This window comes from Quercus robur, chromosome 6 (assembly GCF_932294415.1).
Source record: "Quercus robur chromosome 6, dhQueRobu3.1, whole genome shotgun sequence".
Taxonomy (NCBI): domain Eukaryota; kingdom Viridiplantae; phylum Streptophyta; class Magnoliopsida; order Fagales; family Fagaceae; genus Quercus; species Quercus robur.
In genome coordinates, this window is record NC_065539.1 from 27,420,281 (window position 1) to 27,436,000 (window position 15,720).

The 15,720-nt window shown below is 35.8% G+C and overlaps 2 protein-coding genes across 2 annotated transcripts; both read right to left on the reverse strand.

Moving 5' to 3' along the window:
- Positions 1 to 581: 581 nt before the first annotated feature.
- On the reverse strand, positions 582 to 7,477 carry LOC126688394 (O-fucosyltransferase 1). The gene is made up of 10 exons (XM_050383064.1): positions 7,312 to 7,477; positions 7,036 to 7,216; positions 6,857 to 6,935; positions 6,660 to 6,736; positions 6,322 to 6,410; positions 4,620 to 4,743; positions 4,221 to 4,504; positions 3,168 to 3,297; positions 2,237 to 2,949; positions 582 to 898 (listed from the first exon to the last, which is right to left on the reverse strand). Exons 1-9 carry the CDS (start codon positions 7,317 to 7,319, stop codon positions 2,329 to 2,331), a joined length of 1,593 nt encoding a protein of 530 aa, XP_050239021.1. The 5' UTR covers positions 7,320 to 7,477; the 3' UTR covers positions 582 to 898; positions 2,237 to 2,328.
- A 3,544-nt stretch (positions 7,478 to 11,021) lies between these two features.
- On the reverse strand, positions 11,022 to 12,567 carry LOC126690067 (uncharacterized). Its single transcript, XM_050385202.1, has 2 exons — positions 12,255 to 12,567; positions 11,022 to 11,552 (listed from the first exon to the last, which is right to left on the reverse strand). Exons 1-2 carry the CDS (start codon positions 12,528 to 12,530, stop codon positions 11,022 to 11,024), a joined length of 807 nt encoding a protein of 268 aa, XP_050241159.1. The 5' UTR covers positions 12,531 to 12,567.
- Between the last annotated feature and the right edge of the window lie 3,153 nt (positions 12,568 to 15,720).

Here is a 15,720-nt window from a genome sequence, read left to right on the forward strand (position 1 = left end):
GATTGATCCAACCTTGTTTTTGTGGTGACATTTTGCTTAAGCTATTGTACTCTCCACAACTTGAATACAAAAGTCATGTCAACCACTTCTTTGCTGCCCTTCCAGATTTATGATATGATAAACCCCTACCGACGACCTATACAGATTTACATCACCAATTGGAATTGCCCTTTGGTGTTAGAACAACATTAGATAAAGAACACAGGATCTCGGTCTCTTAAAGTGAGCGTTCAGGGTAGTAGTTTAAGACCAAGTCCTAAATGTTTGACATCATCTTCTTAGCACTCCCCTTAATCTCTCAATCTCAAAAATGAACGTCAACCCCATTCTTCCACCGAAAGCTCAAGGAATTTTGATTAAATAAAAAAGAAATTAAATCAACCCATGATGAGAGATGGAACCGAGCTTCACACAATAGACCTCCAATTTTTTCTTTACATGACAGTAGTGAAAGTCCAGCTGGGTGGCTCCCTACGCAAGGGGAGCACTTTGCGTCGCTCGGGTTACTCCATTATCAACATCACGCATCTAATCATAAGTACCCTTTTTAATATAATATATATTAAACTAACTAATAAAGCTTTGACAAAATGTAACCTACGAGCATATTATTGATCAAACCAATCCTAAACATTGTTGGTAAATTATGGTCAGTGATATACAATTCTACACATTTGGGCAAGTCAACCAAATATCATCATTCATTATCAGTTAGTATTATATTTTATTATACAAATTGTAGAAATCTTTTGACAAAATCCAGCTAATGTGTGCTCCGACCAACACACCAGTTATCCGTATGATGTAATACTGTGGTCCAAACCTCAGGAAACATGAACCTCCAAAACCTAACAGATTTGCTAACCACATCTCTTAAGATGAATGCCAGCAAGAATAACTGAAAAACCAACAACTCAAATGATCAGATCAGATCAGATCAAAAGGACACCAGCTGAAATTGTAATCATCAATCGCATAGACTTTTGTTACAAAATGCAAAGGATTAAAATAAGACTGAAGAATAGGAAGAACAATGAAAGAGAAAGAAAAGCATGGTAATCTTACATAGATGCAACTTTTTGAGCATTCATCAAATAAAAAAAAGATACAATTTTTGGTCATTGGAAATTCTCATGGACTACAAACAAAAGAGACACCAACTAAAATCAAGTAGTGGAACTGAAATAATACAACATAGGAAACTTTATAAGAGACCTGAAAGCCAAAGTCTTAGGTTAGGACCAAGTTACATTTGTTAATGTTACATGACTTAAGAACTCTTAATGGATTATTCTTTTGAAACTCCCATCAATAAATTAAATATTCTCTTTGTTCTTAAGATGCATGTCAAATTTTGTGTTAATTGAATTTCATATTTGATCTATAAACTCATATTTTATGTATAATTTCGAAGTTCAAAACTTGAAATTTAACATTTTGCAAGCATAGAAGGTATAAAGAGACAAGATAATCCAACAATGGATTTATAAAATAAGACTACCAATAAAACATTATTTAATAATAGTATAATATTGATAAAAGTAAACTAGGTATAACTTGAAGCTGACCATATATATATTTGGAGGAAGCAGTAAAAAAATGCCAACATAAAATTTATCATCCATAGTATGACTCTCTAGGTGTGTAATTTAAAATAATGATATGCATAATTGAAAATATTCAAACAAAGGATTGTCCATATTTATCTTGAGAACCAGGAACTAGTGAATGACAATATGACCAGTCATTCCATGGACAATTTTCATTGGACCAAATCTTTTCCTGCAACAGTATCGATATCAAATCATTTTTATTTTCTTTCTCTTTTTTTTTTTTTTCTTTTAACTTTTCTCGCCGGTAAGAATACTGATAAACTGTGCTCACTATTGTTTCTTTTCTCTTATTAACTTTGTACTCTGCTTTATAAACCCTTACCATGAAAGATGAAACTACACTGCATAAGTCTTCTTCCCATAAACAATCCGTACACCACCATTATGATTAATAAAATTTTCCATATTAACTTTGCAAATCTAAAGCATCTGTTCCCCCCAGCCCCCAAGTTTATCTTTATCAACTTCCTTTTTCAGTTTTCTCTATCCCATTCTTAGCAAACATATTTATGCCTCGTTATATCAATAGAAAATATAAGGCATATTTACAAATCTGCAAGTTTAGCATTCAAGAATGATGACCCAGCTCTACACAATAGACATTTCTCAGATATGAAGAATACCTGAAAGGCTGATACCGTCGAAAAAAACCCATTCTTTCCAATCTGATTTATCACTGAGGATGTAGAATAACACCAGCTAGAAGTCAAAATTCTTATCTTTCTGCCTCAGATACTGTCAAGTTTAATGGGGTCAATGGTTTCAAGTCATCGGTTGTTTCACTCTTCAACCGGTCACTTAGAATTTGCAGAACATCATCTGGGGGACATTTGTCTGCAGGATTCTGTGGTGAAGTTTGACAGAAACATTCAGGCCAAGAATTTGTATAGAGAGACTCTGGTGGGACCCGCTTGTGGGGTCCACCAAAGTTTGTTTTGAGCATGACACGCCTAACAGCTTCATCAAAACCTGCTCTCCGCCCATTCTCCCAATCAATGAAGATAGGAGCAAGAGCTTTCCTGTCAGGTCTGATTGTAGTCCGGAAGCCATAGTAGAGGCGGTGTCCGAGGAGATTGTTTGCAAAGTTGCTTGGACCATCATATGTTGGCATGAAAATGTCAGACAGGAGACAAACCATGTAATCAACAGCAGACCCTAACAGCCCCCTGGTGTTCTCAACAAGCTCATCTGTATGTTCCACAGAGCTATGGTTCTCAAGGTGAGGAAAAAGCGTCCGAAATGGTTTCATGAATCGATCCCCACCAAAAAGTTCCCCTGCTGCCAGGTATATTCGAGTAGAATTGTCAAACCCCATAGCACGTAGAATAAGCCCAACCTGCAGCAAAAAGAGAAATGACAAAATTAACATATGGCCAGTCTATGACCTATTACCCAAAATCATCAGGAAAATACCACAAGACACCACAATGAAGTCAGTCATTTCGTGTAACATATTAATCTTCTAAGCCTGACAAGCTTTGGTCTGGCAGTGTAAGGAAAAAAATATATATTTCCAGCAACAAATTGAAGAGAAGTGACAAGCAAGAAGATCACCTCTTCTGGAGTTAATGGGCATTTTCCAATGGCCCTCCTTTCACCGTAATTGAGTACTTTTGGAGCAAAATTTTCCTTTCGATACTTCTTTAATATCTCTTGCTCTTTAGGGGTAAATATATCCAAGCACCTATTAATCACAATACCCAATGTTTGAGGTTAACAGTATTCTCATTCAAAATTTTGTAAATTCAGAATTCATTTACTACTCAATATAAATTTATTGTTTGTTATACATGCAATAAAAAGGGTGCCATCTAAGCTAGAGCTCATTAGCTATAAATTTATTCCAATCCCCAATCATCAATGGTGAAGCATACTAAAGGCGAATCTTTAAAGACCAGAGGATGTTATCCAGTAGATCTACAAGAGAGTAATCATGAAATTGTGCGTGAATGGGGGGCTCACCGAGAGCTTTCCATAAAACTGTTCCCAGAAAAGTCCTGACTGAAACTACCTTTCAAGTTTCAACACTTCTAGAAGGCTCATTTATGCAACTTTTTATGTAAGCCCTACTCCCCCATAACTCCAGCATTTTTGTTTCCTCCACATGGCAATACTTAAAAGGTCCAGAAAGTGCCAAAAGTACAGTCTAAACCTCAAATCGCTCCAGTTACAATCTTTAGCAAACAAGTAACTAAGTAGAAGCAGCAGTTAGTCTCTTTGGACTCATGTGATTGCTAAAAATGAAATACAGTGGTGTTAAACTGGGGAAAAGGAATATGTATCAAGATATATTTCTTTATCAAATTCTCATAAATATAGTTAAACCCTACTACAGATAGATAGGATAGTTGATATAGCCCCACAGATAAATGAGCAACACTTGTGCAACTCTTTAAGGTTGAGAAATATAACAAACATATTAGGTCATTTTGCCACTTACGGCTTACCATAAACACCTTTTCCTATAACCAAATAAAATATGCAAACACAGCCCTTACAGTAAGCAACAAAATCAATCAATTAGTAAGTATCCAATCCTCAACCCCCTTTCAAATGCACAGGCAAATATAAGTCTAAGCAAACATTATAAATAAATTAAATACATACCCAGCAAATGCCAGCATATCCATCTCGAAACGAAGATGTATAGACATGAAGTGACCTTGTGACCGGAGCTTATCAACTATTGATTGACTTAGCTTCATAATATGTGGCTTAAATCTTAGAGCATGATAGTTAACTCTGCACCTCAATCTTTGGTACTCAGGGTTGTCAATTTCTTCTGCCAAACGGTGAGAAAAGGGGGTAAGATAAATAGCACCATGTTTCTTCATCTTCTCTAGAGCATCTGTAGTATACCAACTGATAGGAGCATCTCTAGGGGGACGAATCTAAGTCAAGTCAAAGGGGAATAAATGTGAAAAAGAAGAATGTTAACATTTCAAGTACACTGAAGAACTTTAAATATTTCTGCTAATGGTTGTGAAGAAAACGTTAACGTTCAACCTGAAAAGCTTTAATCTTCTTGGTTTTCCCATTTTTGCGAATTTCTGGTATACGTTCAACAATCCGAACATCAAACCTCAATGTACTGATAAAATGTTCAACATCATAGATACCATAGAAACCACTGCATAGAGTGAAAATATATGAGTTATTAAATCAAAATCAGAACGCCAGATTTGATAAAAATAAATAAATAACAATGTATCATGTATTCTCAGGACAGAAGCTTCTTTCTAATTGATGCTCAGTATCATATCAAATAAAACACAACAAATTGCCAAATTTAGACAACAACATTACCTGACTGCTTCATTCAAATTCCAGGGAAAACCAATTGAAAAATACCTTGCCCTCAACTACAAGCATATCACATAAATTTGAAAAAAAAAATGATATGTAAAAGAAATGTCGAACATTATAAATTTCTCATCTGCTTTTTGCAGATGATACTCTGATCATTTGTAGGGTGGAACCTGAACAATTTTGGGACTTGAAGGCTATATTTGTGCGGTTTCAGTTTATTTTTGGATTGAAGATTAATCTAGGGAAATCTGAATTGGTCCCGGTGGGCAATGTACAGTTCTGGCAAGTATTCTGAGATAAGGTTTCTCAATTACCCATGACATATCTGGGCCTTCCTTTGGGTTCCACCTTCAAAGTAACAACTGTGTGGAATGTTGTGTTGGCTGATTGGAAGAGGATGTATCTTTCTTTCTTTTTTGATACGTAATAAGACTTTTATTGAATGGAATGAACATCGTGTTCACAATAATGAACATTATAGACGTGAAACAAATACAAAAAGCTCAAGAGCTAAAACTAATAGATTGTAAGAAATCAGAAATGGAAGAGGATGTATCTTTCAAAGGGGGGATGTATAACGTTGATTAAGAGCACTTAATCTAGCTTGCCCACCTACTTCTTATCATTGTTACCTCTCCCTGTGGTTGTGAGTGTTGCTAGGCGTATAGAAAAATTGCAGAGGGACTTTTTGTGGGGAAGGATGGGGGATGAATTTAAGTATCGCTTGGTTGGTTGGAGGAATCTTTGTGAACCACTCCAAATTTGGGGGGGTTAGGTATATGTAATTTGATTAGTTTTAATCAGGCTTTGTTGGGGAAGTGGTTGTGGCAGTATACTTCGGGGAGAGATGCTTTGTGGAGAATTGTTATTGACACAAAATATGGTAGTATGTGGGGGGGGGGGGGGGGGGGGGGGGGGGGGGGGGCTTGTGCTCCAATATAGTAAAGGGGCCTTTGGGGTTTGCCCATGGAAGAGCTTAAGGACGGGTTGGGATGTTTTTCATCGCTTTGTTAACTTTAAGGTGGGATGGTTATTCTATTAAATTTTGGTATGACCCTTTGCCCTTTGCGTGGAGGACCTCCTCTAAAGGAGAACTACCCAGAATTGTATGGTATCACACATAACAAAGATGCTTCAATGGCAAAGCTTCTAGCTTTCTCAGGGGATAGCTACCATTGGAATATCAATTTTATCTGATCGGTTCAAGATTGGGAGTTAGAATTGGTTCACTTCGTATCGACATATTCAGATTTCAGAGGGGCAAAAAACACAAAATTCTCTGAAGTATGGACTCAAAGAATAGGTGAATAGTACAGCGATGATAAGAAGAAATAAATCAGACCAAACAGATTGCATCAATTTGAAGCAATACTAGATACAAGTATTTGAAAATAGATACCTATCATCATGCCAAAAGGAGTTTGCGTCCAACTCAGGTAGCACTAGTGTAGCATTCATGATTCGTGCAGCAAGGACCGCATTACAAATCTAACAACATCCAAAAGAGTACACATTAATTTACATGATTAAATAAACACCCCCATATTAATGCTAACTTCATTTAGGATACATAAAATGGAATCTTAAAATTCTAGCTTGGGAGTAGCCTCACTAATCATCTAAAAAGGCATTTAGTTCACTTTTTTTGTTTGACACCAAAAAAAAACATAGAGCTATTATATTTGTCCCAATACAAGAAAATTATAAGGATCCAACAGCAGGGAAAAGGATACCAACCGCACTACGTTGCTGGTTCAGACCACCATTACAGCGCACACGTAGATAGCCATTACTCTCACTTGGAGCTGGAGGAGCTGCCACAATGTACAAAAATTCAAAATCTTAAGCCTAAAAAGGTTTAGCACCAAAAAAAAAAAAAAAAAAAATCATAAAATTGAGGTGGAATATTGTTTGAGAAAATGAAAAGTAAGTACGAGGCCAATCAGATCGTGGAGCAGAAGATGGCCTCCAACCACCAAAATCAGCGCTTCTCCAAAGTTCTTCTACATTAATCTGATTGAAAAAGGAATACAAAAAGTGCAAATTCTTAACAAGTCATAATCAACTATCAGAGTAGGAAGAAAATTTTATAAAAAAAAAAACCGATCTAAACCTGGGAGCGATAGGCAGCGGATCGAGAATCGGCTTTGGTGGAGGTGGAGGTGGAGGAAAATGAAAGTAGCAAGGAAACGGTGCAGATCAAGAGAACCACCACCGCGATGGATAACCTCCCCATCATGTTCTTCAATCCTCCTCCTCCTTGCTTCGGGTGCTGCAGCCGATGATGCCCTAGCCTGCCAATCATCATTATGATCATAAAAATCTCACTATTATATATTATTGGAGAGATTGATTGTGAGTGTCGTTGTAGCAGTAGTAGTAGTAGTACCTTCTCATTATTGTTGGATTTTGAAATTGAAATTTGTGTTTTTCAAAGTTTCCTCTCTTCTTGACTGCTACCGCTTATCAGTGACTGGCAGCGACAGGAGCGAGAGAGTACACTAGACAATTTCAGACAGTAACTTGGGTTGTCTGGGTCGCATATCCGAGACTCACTAAACCCAAAAATAAAAAAGCCTCGTTCCTAACGCTTGTATTCCATAAATATTATCCATTTTTTACCGTGTTCCTTCTGATGTAGTAATTTTTAAATTGACTAGATTTTGAAAATTTAAAGTGTGATTGGATATTGTTTATTTTGTTAAAAATTGAAAATATTGTAATAAAATAATTTTTAAATATGTAAATAATACTATGAGATCGATTTTTAATAAAAATGAGATCTGTAAGTTCCGTGAACAGTGCATAGGACCCACTGAAAAAATACCATAACCACAAAATGTGCTTAAAAAAAAAAAACGCTGACGCAAACACATGATAATCAGTATCCAACCAGATACTTAATAATAATTTGAATTAGAATTAGAAATTGTACAACCTAAGTCAAACTAAATGGTTCTACACTATCGTAGACACCCTATTTTGCAACTCTTATTTAAGCTTACTTGTGTATTGTGTTGTGCATCTCATTATGCTGCACGTCATAGTGAAAAAATATAATTTTTTATCATCTGTTTGTAATTTCATTGCATAATATAAATTTAGAAGTCATAACTATCAGAATGACAATTCATGAGCCTTAATCAAACAAACTGGATTGAAATATTTTTAAGAAACAGGTTTTAATAGTAAAGTGCACTAGCATAAATTAGGTTCTGACCATATGTGATTATGATATCTTAATTCTAATTGGTCTATTTCTTATCCAATTTAACTTAAATGATATGTCATAATAATATTGGTTAAGGATATAGTTTATGGTAAGATTGCATGTACCTGATTTAATATGGAGACAAAGCGTTTATTGATTCCTTGCAAAATTGTTTAAAAAAAAAAATTTGATTAATTAATTAATTAAACATATTTAGAAATAATTTGTTGAGCTTGTGGACCAAGAACGTCTAAAAAAATGGTTGAAATCCAGAAGGAATCCTATCAAAATTGAAACGAAAACTGAAAAATAGAAAAAGGAAAAGATTTGGGAACAAGTGTCAATTAGGACTTGGACCTAAAACCCATATTCATTTCCTTCTTTGCTCCAGCTTGCTCCCCACTCAGTTTGACTTTACCCCAATGTTTTTCACTCAAAAAACCTAATTTTTCTAAATCCCACATTGCCTAGAGACTCATCCCTAACCCCTCAACATCCAGTTTAAATACCCCTTTCCATTAACAGTTCAAAGAACCCCAAATTTCAAAGAAAAATATGAAATTTCTCTATCCCTCTATCTCTATTCTAAAGAGTTGGTAGTAAGAAGATGCACTTGGTGCCTTGGACCTCTTGGTCTCAGCTCACTAGAAGGGATAGCTTAGAACTCTTGGTCTTGAGCTACCAACTTCCTATTCACAAATCCCCCTCTAGAGGAGCTTTATTGCTTGGGGTGTGATGAGCATAAAATATACACAATAAAGTACTCTCATATTTGCATATTTAGCCTCACATTTGAGTTCATTTCTAACTAATTTCGAATTATCTATGTTTTATAGGTAATTGAGAATTTACACACTAATGGGCTTTATTTAAGGCATAAGGATGGACTCTAACTTAAGTGGGTTGAACCCAGCTCAAACTCAAAGACCTACATGATGTGAGAACCTTAATCAATTAAGGAAAGAAGCCAATTGGAGAAAAAGAGTCCAAAAAATGTCAAAATTTGGAATCATTATTTTTATGCGTACATCTTAAAATTTTGGGCATAACTTGCAACAATTCAAGTTGGGCTGGAGAGCAAAAGCAAAAGGCTACAACTTTGTAGTTTACGACAAGCCCAGATTCTCACTTATACTTATAACAAGGTGATGACTCCGACACTTTTTTCCTTTGCGCCCACAACACCTATGCATCAATGGATGGCCATGTGAATGCATGTTCATGGCATTAAAGAAAGAAATAAAAAGCAACCCTAATCTAGCATGCCAAAGGCAAACAAGTAATTAAATAGAGGAATAGAGACTTAAAAGACATAAAAAGGAATTAAACAAAGGCATATTATATAAAAGAAATGAAGAAACAGAAGTAGAATACATGTATTAGGGTTTCTAGGCACAAGTATGTGTGTGTATACATAGGCTTGTGTACGCAGGTTAGCTATATGCATATGTATACTTTGAGCTGCGTACGCAGACACACCCTAAAGAACCCTAACCCAGAAAACAAGAATACATAACAGAGCAAAACTTAAAACAACAAATCTAACAACCTAACATGCTTTAAAACATAAAAGTTACATAAAACTAAACTAAGCAAGCATATTAAAACACAAGCAAAGCAAGAAAACAACTAGAAAACAGAATTAAAATAAAGAAATGAAAAGAAAAGCTTAGAACTCGATACCTCAAAACAAAAACTCCTAGGCTTGATTTTGATTGTTCCCTTTAGTCAAATCTATTCACAATCAAATAAGGAAATGATTAGTAATCTTAAAACTCAACGATCAAGGCCAAAAAATGCCCCAATCAGAAAATATTGACTTGAAGATATTTTATGGAAAAAAAAAAAAAAAAAAAAAAAAAAAAAAAAAAAACCTTCTTTTTTTGATTCATTATTTCTAGTGAATCTTGTGTTTTTCCTTAGGATTTTTTTGTTGTGATTTGAAATATTCCACGTAAGGCTTTATATAGTTGAAAAATGGGAGTTTGGAACGGCTCCCAAATGATGTGGAATTCATTATAAACCTCATCTTTAATGCAGAAAACTTGTCTTTCATAGCTCTCTGGAACCTTGGCTGCATACATAGGTCTGTGCTTGAGTACGCATGCATCAGAACTACATACGCATATGTGTGCATGAGTACGCAAGCCAAGGGTTTCCTTGGCCTTTATTTGCCAAAAATATATTTAGGGTGTGTTTGGTTCCTGTAAAATGTTTTCCGGAAAATACATATTTTCCGGAAAAGAAAAATGTATTCAGGCTGTTTGGCTGTCTCGGAAATCGTTTTATGGAAAATCAATTCCGGTGTTTGGTTCGTCCAAACATTTTACGGAAAATGCTTTATGGAAAATCAATTCCCATGTTTGGTTCGATTTTACGAAAAATGAAATTCGTTTTTTACGGAAAATCAATTCCGATTTTTGGTTTGTGGATCATTTTACGAAAAATATGAAATGTGTTACAAATTCAAGCACCTGCATTATCTAGACAAACCTATAACAGTACAAAACTAATCATCCACTTCAACATTAAAAACAAAATCATTCAAAATAATCAATCAAATTCAAGAATCTGCATTGCCTAGACATATCTGTAACAGTACAAAAATAATCATCCACTTCAACATCAAAAATAATCATTTGAATATACCCATAATATTTATATAAAAACAGTCACATCAATCATTCACCATTAGCATTACACCTCCATGGTGTACAAAAATGATACCTATTCGTGGTATCTGAACAGTACAAATACATAATTTGGGCAATTGTATCGTCCTAATAATACAAAATACTACATATATAATACAATGGTAGATCAATACTAGTACTACAACAAAAGTTAATTCCTAAATCTACCATCACAGTCAACATGAAATAAACAAATCAAATTAGTGCGAACAAAAAACCATCTAACCACAGCTTCCTCAACCTAGCATTCTTGGCTAGAAATCCACGAGCTGTCTTCTCATTTTCACAAAGATGGTCAAAGGCAGTTGCCAGCATATCTTCACTATATCTATCCGCCATCATAGCCATTACCTCATTGTACAAAGCTGTGTAATCCACCGGGTCCCGATTGATTTCTTTCAGAGCCACAGCTATTTCCTTTAGCTGATCAGATAGATCAGTTAGCACACTATCATCAGCATTAGAAGGTGTATGCCCTCTTTTGCGGGACTTGGAAATTCCCGACCCAGTGGTGGATGACTCGACTGCATTCTTCCCTTTCTCAACCACACCTTCCTCCACATTGTCTGCAACAAACTCCGCACTGTCCCCATTATCTGACTCATTCTCAATATCCACATAGGACTTAGAAAAGCCACCCGTGGCTGTGTCCTTCCCCACAACAATCGCTAATTCATCATACATGTCAATTTTTTTGTTTAGATAGTCCGCATGCTTTCGATGCGCCTGTAAGGGAGAAAGGAACGTATATAACAATGCAATAATAACTTCACTCATAAATTCAATATAAAAGGCTATGAAATAACAATTAAAGCAAAGACTCCATACTTTTTCCTACATTTTCTCAGTAATCAAACAAGTAATGCAAGAAAATTCTCAAATAAGGATTAAACAAGTCAATACATTGTGTTACTATTATGCACACTTCACTGCTGAAAGAGCCCAATTAAAAAAAAAAAAAAAAAAAAACATACAACAGCAAGCACAAATCTTTTGGTCAAAAACTTTGTTTTCTTTCCTTCACTTTTTCCTGGCAACCAAATAGAAAGATCAAAGAAAACAGTGGGTCCTTAATTTCCTATTATTCCCAAGTCATTGCTGAGAAAAACCCATTACAAAAATAACCTTAAGAAGAAAGTATCAATCTTTTCTTTACTTTTCCAACATTTTATTAGGAACCAAACAGAGAACCAAAGAAAATTGTAGCTCAGACACATATACACATATAGATAGATGAAAACACATAGGTATGTATAGATATAATACATAGCTAAGCCCAGATTTTACAATAGATCCGCACATGAAAGTTATATTTGAAAAACCTTATAAAAGCAATGGAATCCTAAAAAGAATGACACTATAAATTTCATATAAAAGGAAAAAACATATATTATCATCTATATTAAGAAATATAGTTGGAAGCCATACCATAACTTCTTCTTGGTATATTTTAACGTCGCAAGTTATCATTTTCAGATTATCGTCCCAACCAAATCCACTTTTCTTTCTAAGAGTCTGAATAGTGGACCATATGGTCCTTAGAGTTCGCATCCGGTTGTCAACATAGGACGGGTGGCACTCAACCCCGAATTGGGCCGTTATCTTCTTCGCTACAAGAGCAAAGGAGCCGGCCTTGAAAGTACTAGAGGGCTTATTGCCCTTTGCAGCCTCCTCTGTAAGTATCCTAAGCATCATTTCATGCATGGGTGGCAGCTACCTAAATTGCTTGCTGCTGCTAACTTTCTCTTTACCCTTTGACATTACTACATATGAAAATGGTATAGTGAGAATAGCATTTAAAAATGAGAGTAGCATTTAGTAATTACGCTCGAAACATGAACAACAAATCAAACACACATACAACCACGCTTATAAATGTGCACAACAGAATGAAACATGCTAACATTGGAAATGATAATGTAATACCATCAAATAACAATGTAATGCTGAAAATACTTTTTCATTACACCACCAAAAGTCTATAGTAAATACATTGTCCCTACAAAAAACAGAAAGAAAAAACACATTACAATCATAAAAATCTAAATAAAATACTACTCTCTACTCTTGATATAATCAGACCACATAGCTTAGCATATCTCATCTCTCTTAGCATTCCACGATCTACTGTCTTCAACGGACTCCCGACGTGATTGTGTTTCTTGTTGGTGGTCACTAGACTCTACTTGGTTTATTGCATCTTCCATAATATGGTCATTTGGTTCAACCCCCATAATGTGATTATGAAGCACACAACATGCTAACACTACTTTCACTTGGGTTGGGAAAGACCAAAATGGTTCTGCATCCAACACTCGAAAACGTTTCTTCAACACTCCAAACCCTTGCTCAATGGTAGTTCTAAATGAAGAGTGTCGGAGGTTGAACAATTCTTGCTCATTCTTAGGAGGACAATCACTAAACTCTTTCAAGTGATATCGCACACTCCAATAAGTTGACAATATTCCATTTTATTATCATACCCAGCATCACCAAGATAATATTTACCTACATATATTAAAAAATAAAACCAAATCACTACTATGCTTAGGAAAACACACAATATTTATTAAACTAATAAATCAAAAAGGTGAAGTATTCGTATAATACCATTGGGAATTGAAAATCCCCCTGGCCTAGCAAATGCATCATTTAACACACGTGAATCATGTGCACTGCCTTCTCATCCAGCCAATATATAAGTGAATTTTAAGTCAAAACTAATGGCAGCTAACACATTTTGCGTGGTTTCATCTTTGTGACCATGAAATCTTCCTTGTATTTCAGGTGGCACAGATGCACGAACATGTGTACCATCTATTACTCCAACACAATCCTAATTTTCGACAAACATAATGGTTTAAAATTACACAAATCTTCACAATTTACAAAAATACACAAGTTGCAATATTTACCTTAAAATATGGGTAAAATCTTCTGCTATTCCTTATCTCTGGGGGTGTATCTTCTCTACGCAGTCTTATTAGAGCTCTATATAATTTCAGGACCCCCCTAAGGACGACCTTGAAGTATCTATGAACAGTCTCAGTTGATCTATAGATCCGACTACCCATTACACGAAACCTCACATTATGACTAATAATGTGTAAGAAAATGAACACTTGTTCCGTAACAGACATGTAAATAGTCGGGCGTACGTGCTCCCCCTCAGTGAGAATGTGACATAAATGGTGGAAAGTTATAGGCTTCATCCTAATTTGATTCACACAATGTCTCTCAGTTCCATGCAGAACACTATTTATGTATTCCTTTCTCTCAGCGGCATGGTTAACATAAGGCGCCCTAGGCAGTTGTCTACGTCTACGTCGCAATTTCCTTAACAATGCAACCCTCACAAGGAGGACAGATGCAACTGAGGCAAGAATTGCGGCTTTGGTTTTTTTATTCATCTAACAAAATCACAAACACTGTGGTCTAAGAGGTATGTAAACAAGCATGCTATTGATTACACAGTAAATAAAAACAGCCACAAACAGAAAACATCTAAACCACATTGATAACGAGTACCAAATCACATTGCATTTTATTTACACTATCACAATACCATCACATTGATAACTGCACATTGATTTATCACAATACCATCACATTGCATTCTATTTAGCATCAATATTTACACAATCACAATACCATCACATTGATAACGGCACATTGATATATCACAATACCATCACATTGCATTCTATTTACAATCACCTATATACCCAATGCACCTTCAATTAAGGTTTAAACACACATATTCTACTGTAAGAACATAATAACACCAAGCATGGGTTAAGCTCCAAAATTTCTGCACATAACCCAACTAGCCAAATTAAAAATAAAAAAAATCACAGCAAAAGTTCTACACATAACCCAACTAGCCAAATTCTAAAAAAAATCACAGCAAAAACCAATCATGAATAACCAGTCAAGCTCCAAAATTCTAAAAAAAATATCAAAGCAAAAACCAATCATGAATAACCTGCAAAAACCAATCAAGCTCCAAAATTTCATATGCATAACCCATGAATAATACACAGTTTAATAAAAAATGGATAATTAAAAAAATTAATAAATAAAAAAGTAAATAATTATATAAATATTTATATAAATAAATATATATATATATATATATAATGCAAAGATTGGATCCGGGAGGTGGGTCGGGAGGATGGGTTATGGATTTTGGCATATCTGAGTTGGAGGGGATGTGGATCGGACTTGTGTGTGGATCGGAGGTGAGGTGAGTGTGTGGATTAGAGGTGTGTGGGTCGGAAGTGAGGTGAGTGTGTGGATTGGAGGTGTAAAACGGTGAACCGGTTCTGGAAAACTCACCGTGAGTCTGTGTTTGGCTCGGTGATCGGACTGGCTGGACCGGTGATCGACTGGCTAAGCTCGGCGTGACCCGAAGTGAGCTGGATCGGGTGCGTTTGTCTGGATCGGTGTGAGTTTGAGCTCTCACTCACCGTGGGTCTGCGTCGTTTGGCTCGGTGATCGGACTACCGTGAGGGATCGGTGATCGTCTGGCTGAGCTCGACGTGACCGACGTGAGGTGGATTGGTGTCGGTGGCTGGATCAGAGGGAGTGCTTGGTTGAGCTCTCTTTCTTTCTCTCGCTCTCTCTCTCTTTTGCGCGTGACCCAAAAATGATTTGAAGTGAAAATGAAAGTGTAAAATCATTTCCGGGTCAAAGGAGTAAATTTTGGTCAACAGGAAGTGATTTTCCGGAAAATAGAATTTTCCGTAACTGCCAAACACGCGGGTCAGGGGGAAAATGATTTCCTGAAATCATTTTCCCCTAAAACAAACGCACCCTTATTTGCTCATAAAAAATTATATTTTCCATTTAAACATCTCTCAAGTCAATTTAGAATCTGATTGGACCCTAAACT

Bases quoted from the DNA above. Each gene is read 5' to 3' on its own strand.
- LOC126690067 (XM_050385202.1), bottom strand. From the start codon at position 12,530: ATGCATGAAATGATGCTTAGGATACTTACAGAGGAGGCTGCAAAGGGC. The intron at 11,553-12,254 runs GTATGGCTTCCA...TCTCCCTTACAG, and splicing joins TATACCAAGAAGAAGTTATG to GCGCATCGAAAGCATGCGGA.
- LOC126688394 (XM_050383064.1), bottom strand. The intron at 6,411-6,659 runs GTTGGTATCCTT...GGATGTTGTTAG, and splicing joins TGAACCAGCAACGTAGTGCG to ATTTGTAATGCGGTCCTTGC. The intron at 4,744-6,321 runs GTATCTATTTTC...CACTCTATGCAG, and splicing joins TCCTTTTGGCATGATGATAG to TGGTTTCTATGGTATCTATG.